This window comes from Saccostrea cucullata, unplaced genomic scaffold (assembly GCF_032062105.1).
Source record: "Saccostrea cucullata isolate Sc308-1 unplaced genomic scaffold, CSIRO_AGI_Scuc_v1 ctg12725, whole genome shotgun sequence".
Classification (NCBI taxonomy): Eukaryota; Metazoa; Mollusca; class Bivalvia; order Ostreida; family Ostreidae; genus Saccostrea; species Saccostrea cuccullata.
Window position 1 is genome coordinate 13,056 of NW_026926436.1, and position 14,413 is coordinate 27,468.

The 14,413-nt window shown below is 33.1% G+C and overlaps 1 protein-coding gene across 2 annotated transcripts; it reads right to left on the minus strand.

Moving 5' to 3' along the window:
- Positions 1-9,851: 9,851 nt before the first annotated feature.
- LOC134271698 (inactive phospholipase C-like protein 1) lies at positions 9,852-14,413 on the minus strand. Of its 2 annotated transcripts, XR_009993074.1 has the most exons (4): positions 14,328-14,413; positions 12,252-12,347; positions 11,117-11,771; positions 9,852-10,202 (listed from the first exon to the last, which is right to left on the minus strand). XR_009993074.1 is itself a non-coding variant. In XM_062753907.1 (3 exons), exons 1-3 carry the CDS (start codon positions 14,394-14,396, stop codon positions 11,685-11,687), a joined length of 252 nt encoding a protein of 83 aa, XP_062609891.1. In that variant the 5' UTR covers positions 14,397-14,407; the 3' UTR covers positions 11,064-11,684. The 2 variants fall into 2 exon arrangements, 1 of the variants encoding a protein (XP_062609891.1); XM_062753907.1 differs by lacking the exon at positions 9,852-10,202 and having other exon boundaries at positions 11,064-11,771; positions 14,328-14,407.

A 14,413-nucleotide genomic window follows, 5' to 3' on the forward strand; every position in this document is an offset into this window, starting at 1 on the left:
CGAGTCAACCTATGGTTTTTCATTTTATGTAGATATATTGTTAAAAGTGATCCAGTTAGGGTCTAAATTAAATATACATGTATATTAAAGTTGACGTCTTTACCTGTCGGATTTAGTTATGTTAGATTAGATCTCGTATTAAAATGATGACTCTGTATAAATCATTTGGAATATTTGAAAACAAATGTACTGCACGGTCACACCGTGCCTATTCGTGGTTCATCGTAAATGTTATTGTTTTATCGATCACTTGAGATGATTTCAGTTTACTTTTTGTTACTCTTTTGTTTTGACAAATGTTCACTTATTTCGTTATTCTCGCAAACATAACAAGATAATCGACCGTCTATCTACTTGAAATTGAAACTCTAAAAAGGTTCAAAACATTTTGACTCCCACCACCACCCACCCACCCACCTTATGTATCGGGCCATACATGTCAGTAGCAAACATTGCATAAGTTCTTTTATATACTCATTTGCAATTTAATCAAGGCTGCAAAAAAATTCAGGGGATATTTTTCGTATGTCTCCACTTATCAACTCTCTCTCTCTCTCTCTCTCTCTCTCTCTCTCTCTCTCTCTCTCTCTCTCTCTCTCTCTCAGCAGCTATAGTGAGCCCTATCTAAATCCGCGCTTATCGCGTTCTACATTAATTTTATTCTACCTTACAGATACTTTTTATCACTTTTTGGTCATCATCCTCTTTCTTTTCTTTTTTGAAAAAAATTATTTCATCTCATATTTTCAAAGTGAACAGAATGATCCATGATTTATTACTGTGTTTAATTTTTTTCTATAACGTAGGTCCCACTACCCCCCCCCCCCTCCCGACGAAAAACTAAAATTCTTAAATCGGCATCAAACATAGATAATTGTTTTCTATAACGCATAATATGAATAGGGGACTTTTTTAACATCGAAAGTCAACATTAAATAATTTCAAATATATGTATAAGAAAGTTAAGATATACTTAAGTCACTTCTATTGGCCGCCTAAGTTTTGCTAAGATTGCCAAATCTTAGCACGCTTCTAGTTACGGTCTTAAGTTTTAGACTGTACTTAAGTCCTACTTAAGCACGGTCTTAGACTTAAGTAGCCTTTATGTTACGACCCCCTGATTTCCAAAAACACATAGATATTGTCAGTTAGAAACTCAAAGATATATAGCGGGTTCCAGTAAATGTTCTACTAAGCTTTTTTTCCTCTTTTTTCCTCACTATAACTGTGAGAAATGAAGAAACATCAGGAGTAGTGTGCAATAATATATTCGAAAAATCAAATGTGAATATTCAAAAATTCCAAGGAACTTTTAGAAAATTTGAAATAACAAAATATGATGATAATCAACATCAAAACTTACGATCGACTTTTCGGTGCTTTATACAACCATTTTTCACAATAAATTAAAGTCCGTACTTTTTCAAAAAACATCATTGACCGCTGCTTTTTCAGTATATATTAGAACTCGATCATCAATTTTCTTACTTTGTCATAGGCCATTTGAAAAAAAAAGCTGTATTTACTAACTGTAACTTACAGAAGATGGTTGTCTACTAACTATGTGCTTGGCACTCTTAATCAATCCTGTAGCTATCTGTAACTTCCGCCCCAGGTTTTCACCTGTCGGTTCCAATTGTCATCAGATGGTCTTTCACCCAGTCACCTTGCTGCCGTCTTGCACGCTATTCCTGATACACATAATCGTGTGAGCAGCTTCCACACTGATTGCGCTGGGAAATCTCTACAGCCAACCTCTTTTGGAAACAGCCAGACACTCCAGCTCTATCCCTGAAGTCTGCCCTGAGGTCTGCCTGTTTAAGGCTCTTCCTCTCATGTGCCTCCTCACAATTTTCTTTCCATGGCACAGTCAGCTTGATTGATTGCTACTAACGTCTAAGTCTGCTGGGACACTAAAACTGTGTATGGTCTTCGGTTGGTTTCCACGCTGATTTGGAAAACCAACTTCCTGTCTAGATCGACACTGAGCTCTCCGTCATGTCTTCTATCCAACACTGCTGTCCGCCTTGCCGCTCTTGTACCAGTTATTTCTTCACCCTGCCTCACAAACTGTATCTATCTTTGTTTCTTGTCTGCTGGTTGTTTCCTTCTTTTTCCACCTCCGGCACATCAGCCAACTCCCGCAGAACTTTGTTATGTCCCCATCTATATTTTCCCAGGACTAGTGCAACTTGACATCCTGATAGAATATCGCGTTGGCTAGGTCTAACAACACTGCTGCAAAATCTTCTTGCCGTCTTTGACTTAGTTGATGAATTGATTTATGGCACTTGTGTGTTCTACGCATCCAGAGTACCCAGGTATAACTGTCTTCCGAATAGACGGATCTACATGTATGTATCTGTTCTCCACCATATACACTGATATTTGCTTTGCTAGCACAGAATGGATCTCATTTAAATACTTCTCCACTTCCTTTGAACTGTGAAGAGTCCCTGATGTTCTTTGCCTAGAAGCTCCTTTTTAAAATTTCAATGGGTTTTTCTTAAACTTTGCACTGCTCTACTCTCTTTTCTTCTTCCTCTGCCACAATTGCTCTCCGTAGCTTTGATAACTCTTACCTGTTGTCATCCCTCAGCTGTGCTATTCCTGCCTTTTCCCAGTCCTTCGCTTTTCTAAACTGTTTGTTCAGCTCGTTTAGTTCTTGCTGATATTCTCTTATCCTTCGCTCCCGGCTATTAAGGGTTTGTTCTGTGACATCTTCATCGAAGCCACTCTACAACGCTGGAGAGCTGCAATTTTTCTCCTATACTTAGCACTAAGGGCCATTGAGCAGGGAGGGTTCTTTTTCGTGCCAGTACCTACTGCGACACGGGACCTCGGTTTATACGGTCTCATCTAAAGGACCGGTTTCCACGTCCTACAGTGGAGTAAATCAACATCAGGATTAATTGCACCATCCGTCTTCCAGTCCGTGGGTTGTTCCTTGTCGTTACTGTTTGATTTGTCTGTTCGAACCTTTCACACACCCCCTCTCGGGAAGCTCTAAGGGTGTTGATCATTTGGTTTCGTCGTAGCTTATTTCGGTGTCCCTTCATATAGGAACTGTACAAAGGGAAGCTGCCCCTTGGTACCTGTATCCAGACTATTCCTGGCAGTCACCAGTCTCTCCAGTGTCAATCACCGGTCTTCCATAGTCTCCATCCAGTCTTTCCTGGCAGTCACTTGTTTCACAGATTTATAATATTCACTTACAGACGATGGTTTTATGTTGTCAGTTTGGCACTCTTAAGCATGCCTGTAGCTTTCTGTAACTTCTGCCCCTGGTGATCACCTGTCGGTTCCGATCGTCGTAAGATGGTCTTCAACCTTCACCGAATGTTTCGACCCTAAACCATGATATCCTCCAGTTGGTGGATCAGCAGTGGTGGTCAATTCACTACTCGATGGACCGTTCCAGCACAAATCATCACGGCGGTGCCATATCCAGCAGGATGACTTTTCTGCCGATTCTCCCAGTCTCCTTGCTACTGTTTTACATGCTCTTTCTGACGCACCTAATCGTGTGATTGCATGTAAACAAATACTTTGAAGATGATATTAAAGGTGCATAGACACAGATTAGGAGTTAATATTTTTTGTATAATGTCACTACTTGTATATTGTGATAGCATTTTACACGGAAATATATTAAAAATCTTATTTCATCTAAAAGCTATTGAAACTTCAAATTTTTGGATGGGTTTGATTGGCACATCTTTGCACTTTCACAAAGTTTAATTTTCTTTTTAATATCTACGAAAAGTGGCAATCTTGTTGTGTAATAATGGAAAATAATGGCATTATGCAAAAATGGATTTGTAAAAATCTCAATTTTATTCAGTGATATAGGAAGAGAGGAATCGTAATAAAGGAGGTAGACAAAGGCACCATGTAATCAGGTGTGATTGCTCCAACCTTAGAATAAATGTAAAATCTCTCAACTATGAATGCTTGATTAATAATATATCCTGATTAATTCTAAAAATAAACATTCAGAAATATGACTAGCAACATATATTCTATTATTTATGGGGTGTCTAATATTGAATCTGAAAACATTCTTTTAATGTTTTCCTATTCTACTATTCTACCGACTTCTCATTTCTAAAATAAAGTGCCCGCCACAACATGATACACCCATCAAATATTGTTCAATAATCATAAATTCGTTTGGATGCAAGAAAATCAGGTAACCTTAATTAACAGATTGACACAGATTTCAGTGATATTTCCATTCCTTATCATGTTTGATCATGTTTGATACATCTCTAAGAGACTTACAGTGTTGGTATTAATTATAACAAATAATACATCATATAATTCTAAACTGGCTGAGTTAGAGCTTAACAAATATTCATTTGCAGCTTTGTTTATTGCATATTTTATGACTGAACAGTCTAATAAAACATTAAAAATAAATTATTCTTTACACTATAAAATTCTAAGTGAGACATGACACTCTGCAATTTGTTGCAATATATTGAAATTGAAATGAAAAAAAATATGCAATGTACAAATGTATAATAAGTTTTAATTATATTATACAATATTAATTTAGTTTTAATCAGACACTGTACGAGTGTATTTTAAAACATAATTTTTTTTAATTGCATTACACCAATTGAAAGATCTTTATCTTGAAAGTAAGACTAGCCATCAAGAACTCTTGAACACAAGCAATTATGAGGCTGATTTCTTTTGCCTGACTCCCAAGAGATAATGATAACAGATGCTTGATCAGAGATGCTCTACCAGTTAGTCCTGACAATAAACTCATTAATTTCTCTCTAATTTGACATGCAAATTTCTGCTATCAAAATTCTTCTTGACCAGTGCTTGGTAATTATGCCCGCGGGAGAAATAGAATTTCTCTCATATCATTAACATTTGTTATAGATTGCTGTAAAGTACACATGTATATGATGAAAAAAATAAGTTTTTACTTGATTTAACATTTTTAATAAAAATACAACTATATTTTTACATTTTTTAGGATTATGAAATTTAAAAGACTTATTTTTTTTTTAAAATTCACTTAAATTAAAGATCACAGTGACCTTTAAATAGGTCGCAACACACCTTCTACTTAAGATGTATACATTTGCCAAGTTTGATAGATCTACACCTAATAGTTCTCTAGTTATGAGCCGGACAGGATTTTTCCATATTTGGCCAAAGTGTCTTAATTAAAGGTCAGAGCAACCTACACACCTTCTACCCAAGAAGTATCAGTTGACAAAGTTTGATAATACTAGGCCTAATAGTATTCAAGTTATATATCCAGAATAATTTGGAAAATAAACAGACATGAAGCCTGCAATATTTACATTATTTATAGGGTGTCTAATATTGATTCTGAAAATGTTCTTTTAATAATTTAGATACTGGCTACAAGATTTTTTGGGTACAAATTCTTTGAAGTAATCAAGACTTGATTATAAACTGTATAAATCAATAAATACATTAACCAATCCTTCCAAGAATCTCTCTGTTCCAAATGAAGTTAAACATCTTATGTAGATTTTCCTGAAACTTTATCACAATTCAGACTGTTTCGAAATAAAATGTTAACACCTTAACTTGTTTAAACTATTTATTATTTTATTGCTTCTGTAAAAATGATGATGAATATTTATATATACACAGTATACTGAATGCAAAATACTTTTTCCTATTTTTTAAACAATCTGTCCTCTTACACCATGACAGTAAGAATGGTGAACATTTGCTATCTAATCTTATAACAAAAAATTAAAACTTTTGCTATCATTGTCTCCCTCTTCATCAAAACAAAACAATACTATTTATAACAGACATTTAACAATAAACATGGTTTATCTATATTATGTACTTTGATTCGTATACACAAAGTAAACTAGTACCTCTGATGAAACATTCAGAAACAGAGACCACCAGTTTATTTGGGTTTAAATGATAGATATTCATTAATATAAAAAAAATCAAGTTATTTACATATGACATACTTCTTTGTCAAATGCTATCAGCATTTAATTAAAAAAGGACTGATTGCCAGCACATGTGCTATAACTTCAACATTGCATCTGAAAAATATTTCAACTATATAAAGTTGTAAATTTATGTTTCATTTTTTAAGAAAATATATAGATTCCTATTTGGGCATTTTAAAACTGGCAGTTAGGTTTTTTATCCTCTTATAAGCACTTCCTTGAATTTGGGACAATATATGTAACAAATATGTAATACACACACATATATATACATCGCTGAACTTTCAAGTGATTTTTAGGCATTAATTAACACTATATACAATTAATACTCTGGAAAAAAGAGAGAAATACGACATCAAGAGTGTAAACGATAACAAGAAATAAAATTCACATCAAAATTCAACAGAACTTGATTTCAAAAATGAGGTTTTTTAAAACTATATAATAATAACAAACAAGAAAACATTATGGTATATGGTTACCATGGTAACAGAGATAGGGTATACATAAATTAGCCGATTATGCTCATCAAGACAATTTTCATAAAAAAAAAACAAAATTGAAAAAATTATATATTTAGATTGTTAATAGCTAGATTACAAAACTAAACAAATACATGTTACATCGTACATTTTGTCACATTTGGATGGATCCATGCATCTTTCCTCAATTACTTTAAGTTCATAAATTATTTATAAACTAGACAATTCCTCAAAATTCTTTATCAAAACTTGTGTACTATCTTATTTTCTGGGTATTTTGTCTTCTAAATCTAGGAGAACTGAATTTGATATTCCAAAATATTCATTTAATCTTATATGTTTATAAAGTAACCCATTGAGAGAAAAAACGTAGATATGATGTAATTCAAATATATATATAGAAAGAAGGTAAATGAAAAGTTGAGAAAATATAAATCACTGTGGATTTTAACAATGTCTACAACAGTTTTTCCATCACTAAAATGAAGCCCTTGTGTCATCACATTAAAAACTACAGCAATTGAAATCTTTGAGAATTTAAAAAGAAAAACATTTTGATTTTCAATGTTGTTACCTAACACAATGAAAGATTTCTCTGAATGGAAAAATCTCATTCTACATTCATACCTACATGTACCATCAAATAAGTTTTTCCTCTAAAAAAATGCTTCATTTGTTTGTGCCAACTGTAACAGAGGAAAAACCAAAAGTGTAGCGCCACAGCATGATACGCCCGTCAAAAAATTACAATTTTCTTGAACAGTTTAGGTGCAGGAAAATCACATCAACCTTGATTCTAAGATTTCGATGATTTTTCCATTCCTTAAAATATTTATCCATCCCCTGTGATGTATATATCAATGATAATAAATATTACATAAATGATAGATTTCTTTGCTGGTTTAGACCTTGTCAAATGCCCATCATCAAATTAGTCTTAACAACTTAATCTATACCAAATTAATTTTGAAAAGAAAAGGCTGGCCATCAAATGACAATGTTATAAACTGACCAGCAGTTCTTCTGTCTAATCCCCAAAGGGTACAGGTAAGACTGCTTAATCAGAGTGACTGAGACAGCTAGCCTTCCTACATTGAACTCATTAATTAATCTTTAACTGGAAATTTCTACTTTTACTAACCAAGAGATGAATGGGTCTGCACTATCTACTATAAATTTAATAAAATACAGAGATTATTTTTTTTAGTGTTGAGATTTAATGTCCACAGGTTTTAATATGTAATTCATATGGACATGCATTGATTAAAAGAACCCCACCCCAAAAAATTAGTTTTTAAATTAATAATATTACATAATATCAGAAATCTATTATGCAATATCAAATTAGTTTTAATTACTTTTCATCAAATTATTTTAAAACTAAAGCTAGTCAACAAGAGCTATTTTTAATCAAACAGGCTTACCCATTTGCCCAATACTCAAGGGATATAGATAATACCAATGCTAGCTCCTCGCTCTCAAAACCCATTAATTTCTCTCTAATTTGACATGCAATTTTCTGTTATCAAAATTCTTCATTTTGACCAGTGCTTGTTAACACACTCATGGGAGAGGCAGGATTTCTCTGACATACATTATATTTGTTATAGATTGCTGTCAAGTATATGCTTAAAAAAAATAAGTATTTTCTTGATAACACTTTTTTAATAAGAACAGTGCAATACATTACATTATTTGGGATGTGTAAATATATATAAAAAGACACATTTTTTTTTAAAAATTCACTTAAATTAAAGGTCACAGTGACCTTGAAATAGGTCGCAACACAGTTTTACCTAAGATCACATAAACTGGCCAAGTTTGTGATTGTTCTTATGGTTTTCTAGTTATGGGCCGGAAAGGATTTTTCCATATTTGGCTATAACTTCTTAAATAAAGGTCAGAGCGACCTTTTTTGTGCACGACACACCTTCTACCCAAGACATCAGATGACAAAGTTTGATAATATAGGCCTAGTAAAAAGTTATGAGCCGGATACAAAAAAGCTAACAGACAGACACATAAGCGGACGGACACAAGCCTATAAATTTTCCATTTGGTTTTAACTGACCGGGGAAAAACAACTATTGTATCAATGTAGTTCAACACTATAGTATTAATTACTACATTCAGAAAACAATTAATTACAATACCACTACAGTATAAATAAAGGGGACAATTCTCAAAAGAGATTCAATGGCATTTCAAATAAATGAGCATTATCTGAACAAAAATCCTTAATCGTTCAAACGTGAAATATGCACCGAGATATTTTACCAGTAAATCAACTACTTACTAACGGGTGTAAAAAAATAAATTAATCTAATATTGTTTAAAACTGATAATTAAAATATAATCTTGAACTACTTTTCTACTAGTTTTGTTTATATATATTAGTCATTAATGTTGCATGTGATGTTTTCATGCAGAGGACAAAGATATTGAATCTCAAACCAGAGACAGATGGTGAATCAAAGCAACAAACATGAATAATATATTTTGCTCTCAATATCTTTGTGTTCAACATTAATACTTTGCTAAAAATAAAGGCAAGATTCTCTCAGACTTTTGCTTGGTAATTTGCTCATCATCTGGGAGGTGAAATGGGGTGTGAGGGGATATAATGTACTTACTCATTTAAAGATTTGTCACAAGTTTGGATGAAATTGGCCAAATGGTTCTAGAGAAGACTTGAAAATGAGATGAACCTAGATAAAAGTAGATTGCCTGAGTTACTCAAGTGGTTTGAAATGTTATTAAGCAGAGATAATTATAAAGTCATAGACCGAGGGTCTAGGATTAAATATCATGCTAATAATATAAATTGCCACCGACAGTTCTTCAAGTTATAATTTTGGAAAAACAAATGTGAACTTCAGGAAAGTTTTTATACTATTGATTGTTGTTTATAAACACATCCTGTGATGTTAAGTACATTGTAACTTATGATAACTACTTCACGAAGGGATGAGGGTACATAGTATGAAATCTGATGAAAGTGAAGTCACGATTCCTAAATTTTTCATAGTGTTATATAAATCTGTACATTCACCACTCATACCATTTACACCACATCACAAACTTGTATACTTACGTTACGTAAATAATACAAATATTGCTCTTGAGTGAAATATCTAAATTGCTTAGAGAGACAATAGTCGGAGTAATATAGGAAATATGTATCACACAGCACTTGGTTTATGTCAAAAGATCTAATGATAGGCACATCTAATCACCTCTTAATAAGTTTACTGACAAGGGTGCTCATGATGCTGCTTATGTTTATTATCAGGTATACTGTGATGGAATGACAAACAAAAATATCCTTATATAACACCAGAAAGGTTTCAAGCACTTGGTAAGAAACTTCCACAAATATTCATGTAAGATACCCATTTCCATAGTTTTGTCAAGAAATCTGAGACTTAACTGGTTAGTATCAAGGTTTTTAAGAGATCACATACACGTAAATCTTAACTACAGCCATGTTGGTAAATCCCAAGAGGACACCATTGCTTTGGTTGGAAAAATATGTAAGTTGTATTGGGAAATCAAAATAGGCAAGAGAGCTGCTCTGGGGTTTGATGGAAATATAACTGATTTTGCTTGAAATCTGATTGACTTTTTGTAAGGATGGACAACATATTCATAGTTTCTCTGGATGTGTCATTAAATTGGACACAGTAAAAAACCTTAAACAAATCAATAAAGATTGCCTGCTAAATAGACTGGTAATAGACACAAATCACTAGAACATTTGTGTCTTTTGAAAACGATTGCCTGATCACGTCAAACACATAGTAGAGCCTGTATAAGATTAACACAGAAATCTTCCCATTTTCTTTTCAGAGAAAAATTGAGAGCAGATAATTAAAATTGACTTCATAAAATATTTGCTTTAAATATATGTATTTTGAAGTCAAAATATATCTGCTTTATAACCAGTACATGCACCAGAAACGACTTTTGCCGATTAATCAATTGGAAGATATAATAATACGGCATGGATAAAAAATTCCTTTATCCAATGTTTTGATCAATATTAATATTTGAATACAATCTACACCATGTATATATACCCAATATTGAAGTTAAAAAGTGAATTATAAAGCCAAAGATCAATTCTTAAAAATAAAAGAAATCTTGCAAACATTTTTGTAACACCCGGAAATGGTGAATAACGACACTATTATATAAGAATCACATGAGGCAAAATATATTTGCGGCATATTGTATATATGTTCAACAAAACGGATAGGCCTTATGAATGGAATATTTTATTATTCTTTTAAATTTTGATAGTACACAAGTTTAATTAAAAAAGGAATGTTTGCTTTGTATTAACTCTGTGTTCTTGTCTTAATTTTACATTTTTTTTTAAAAATCAGAAAAAACGATATTTCTTTATAACTTTTTTTCTAAATATCGCTGTGTACACATAAATAAACTTTATATTGAAATAAAAATATTTATAGCAGTTTCACTCCGATTTAGACATGAAACACGGAATGTTGCTGATCACCAGACACAGACTTCCTGTGTAATGCTACGTGTATATATCAATAACAGATACTTGGACCACTCCCCCTTGCTAAAAAAGTTGACTTTAAACAAATCAATAAAGATTGCCTCCTAAATAGACTGGTAATAGACACAAATCACAGCAGAACATTCATAAACCTGGCAAGAGTTAGACTAGATCACAGAAGAACACATAGAGAGCCTGATAAGATTAACACAGAAATCATCCCCCTGTTGTCAGAGTATAAAATATTGTCTTTCATGAGTAAAAGTATATATATGGTACTATAAGATTTACACCTATACATAAACATCAACAAGACTTAATTAGTAAACAGTACCAATGAAACCCCCCAAAAAGTATTCGGACAATATTAATACACTATCTAGTATATAAGCATTTGGCATGGTAAGTAAGGGGGATGACTAGGAATCAAGAAATGCAGTCTGAACAGAAACACACAGACTCTATATAAACTATCACATGAGATTCTGACATTTTGGTATGTTGGCCAGCAACACACTACCTTTGTTTTTTGTACACAGTTTTTGGCAGCAATAAAAAATCAGAAGCTGTTGTGGTATGATTTCCCACATTTGTGTGGATTTCCCAGGTTGTTTGTTTGAGAAGTGCTTGGTAGTTCCGACAGATGCACCACCCTTTGTGAGTGGCACCTGGACCTTGGACTTTTTGTTGACCGTCTCTACATCATAATGGACTGTCCAGCACATCTGGTATGTCTGTCTGGCTGTCGTTGAATTTTCCAAGGCCCATTGATTGTGCTGCTTCTGTGATCTGGAGTGCAGGATTTAAAAAAAATTATGTTTTAAAAATTGAAAAATACTATGTACAAATTAACTTGTATTTGTGTCAAATTTCATTTGTGATCTAAAATCCATCTGTGACTATTGATCTTGGTGACTACATGAAAAGACTTTATACATAAACAAATTAATAAATGATTGGTTTGTGTTTATTGATCCAAAATATTCATGAGAAAACTTAGAAATACTTCTCTCAGAAATTAAAAAAGGTACTTTATATTCATTTTTAATTTAGCTATACTTCAAGTGCTACAATAATCCTTAAACACTTGAATAATTACAGAGAAACATTAAAATAACAACCAAATGAAATATATAGAGGGGGAAAACATCATTTTAGTGCTTTAGTCTTTAGCTAAATTTCTTGATAGTTGAAATTTATTAAAGATTTCTAGCCAAGGAAAGAAAAGACCTAAGCCTATTGAACCTTCAGAGAAAGAAATCGCCTCACTTGTCTAAGATATTCTTGGCTTTCTTTTTTGGCTTGGTTGATTAAATCTGCTTGTCCTTTTAATACTCTTATATTCAATGAGAAATTTTCCATGGCCTGCAAATCATAAAATTTCATCTTTATACAAAAAAGAGAAAACATTTTTAAAAAGCAAAACATAGTAAACTACATAGTAAAATTTTTAAAATAAATAAAAAAAATAATGTAAATTTAATATTCGTGATTAATTTCTCAAAACAGCAATCTTCAAAGAGAAAAAAAAATTGCAAGGACCACCCCCCCCCTTTAAAAAAAATCACTTCTAAACCAGTTAGTACCATAGATACTTAAATAAAGCCATAAAATGTCGAAAGTAGGTCACAGTGACCCACTTTTTTGACATCATTCTCCAAAAACCCAAGATGCAACAACTTACAAAGTTTGATGATTCTAAGCCAATAAATACCTAGGATACTTAAATAAAGTCATAAAATGTCAAAAGTAGGTCACTGTGACCTACTTTTTGGTTGTCACTCTCCGAAAACCTAAGACGCATCAACTCACAAAGTTTGATGATTCTAACCCAAAAAATACCTAAGATACTAAAATAAAGCCATAAAATGTCAAAAGTAGGTCACCGTGACCTACTTTTTGGTCGTCACTCTCCGAAAACCCAAGACGCATCAACTCACAAAGTTGATGATTCTAAGCCAATAAATACCTAAAATACTAAAATATAGCCATAAAATGTCGAAAGTAGGTCACAATGACCTACTTTTTGGACATCATTCTCCGAAAACCCAACATGCATCAACTTACAAAGTTTGATGATTCTAAGCCAATAAGTACCGTAGAGATACTTCAATAAAGCCATAAAATGTCAAAAGTAGGTCACTGTGACCTACTTTTTGGTCGTCACTCTCCGAAAACTCAAGACGCATCAACTCACAAAGTTTGATGATTCTAAGCCAATAAATACCTAAGATACTAAAATAGAGCCAAAAAATGTTGAAACTAGGTCATTGTGACCTATATTTCGGACAACATTTTTTAAAGTCACAAGATGCATCTGCTGACCAAGTTTGATGATCCTAGGTCTGAAGGTAATCAGAATATGCCTTTTAAACAACTCGAAAACAAATGCCTGCAAAATTCAAAAAGTAGGTCACAGTGACCTACTTTTCCATAAATATGTTTTAAGGTCCCAAGATGCATCAATTTACAAGATTTGATGATTCTAAACCTCTCAGTGTATGAAATAGTGGGATTAAATGTTTTAAATAGAATTAGTCATAAAGTTAAAAAAGTAGGTCACTGTGACCTACTTTTAGGGTGACGTTGTTCAAGGACCCAAGATGCATCAACTGACAAAGTTTGATGATCATAGGCCTTAAAGTGTCCGAAATATCCCTTCAAATCAACTTGAAAACAAATGCCCACAAAATTTGAAAAGTAGGTCACCGTGACCTACTTTTAAGTTAACATGATGTGAAGTCCTGAGATGCATCAACTTACAAGATTTGATGATCCTAGTCCTAATAGTAAGCAAAATATAAACGTTTTTATTATTTGTAAATTTAGGTCAACTTTGAAGTGACCTTGAGACCACGCCCTTTGCCCGAGGGTCATGCCTTGAAAAATTTTTAATCTTCAACATATCCTGATCCTTGTATGTAAGTTTGGTGAAAATCTGCCTGGTGGTTCTGGAGAAGAAGATTTTTTAGCAACCAGTACTTTTGGTTTTGTTTTCCTGATTATCTCCCCTTGTTTAAGGGTCCCAACCCTTATTTTAGTATAAAGGGTAGCCCTTGGGCCAAGGATACCCTGTGAAAAATTTGACACTGATTGGCCAAGGGGTTCTTGAGTTATGGCCCATATTCTAAAAAGTTAACGCGCACCGCACACCGCACAAATGGCCATAGCATTAGCTCTTTGAGCCTTTGGCTCAGAAGAGCTAAAAATACTAGATTGCTTTATTCTTGTTCAAATAAAAGAGTTTTTAACTATATGAAATTATACAAATTGTACTAGACACTTCAATTATATCCTACAAAGACAATACAGATATAATTTCATCATTTCCTTATCATACGATACCTTTGATAATTTTTTGCCCTTCAGGCCTGATTGCTGGCAAATATTCTCCAAATCTTCATGCCACTCCATCCCAGCTCTCTTACAAT

Excerpts from the sequence above, each read along its gene's own strand:
- LOC134271698 (XM_062753907.1), bottom strand. The coding sequence starts at position 14,396 with ATGGAGTGGCATGAAGATTTGGAGAATATTTGCCAGCAATCAGGCCTG. Across the intron at positions 12,348-14,327 it reads AGGGCAAAAAATTATCAAAG|GCCATGGAAAATTTCTCATT; the intron begins GTATCGTATGAT and ends TATGATTTGCAG. Across the intron at positions 11,772-12,251 it reads GCCAAGAATATCTTAGACAA|ATCACAGAAGCAGCACAATC; the intron begins GTGAGGCGATTT and ends CCTGCACTCCAG.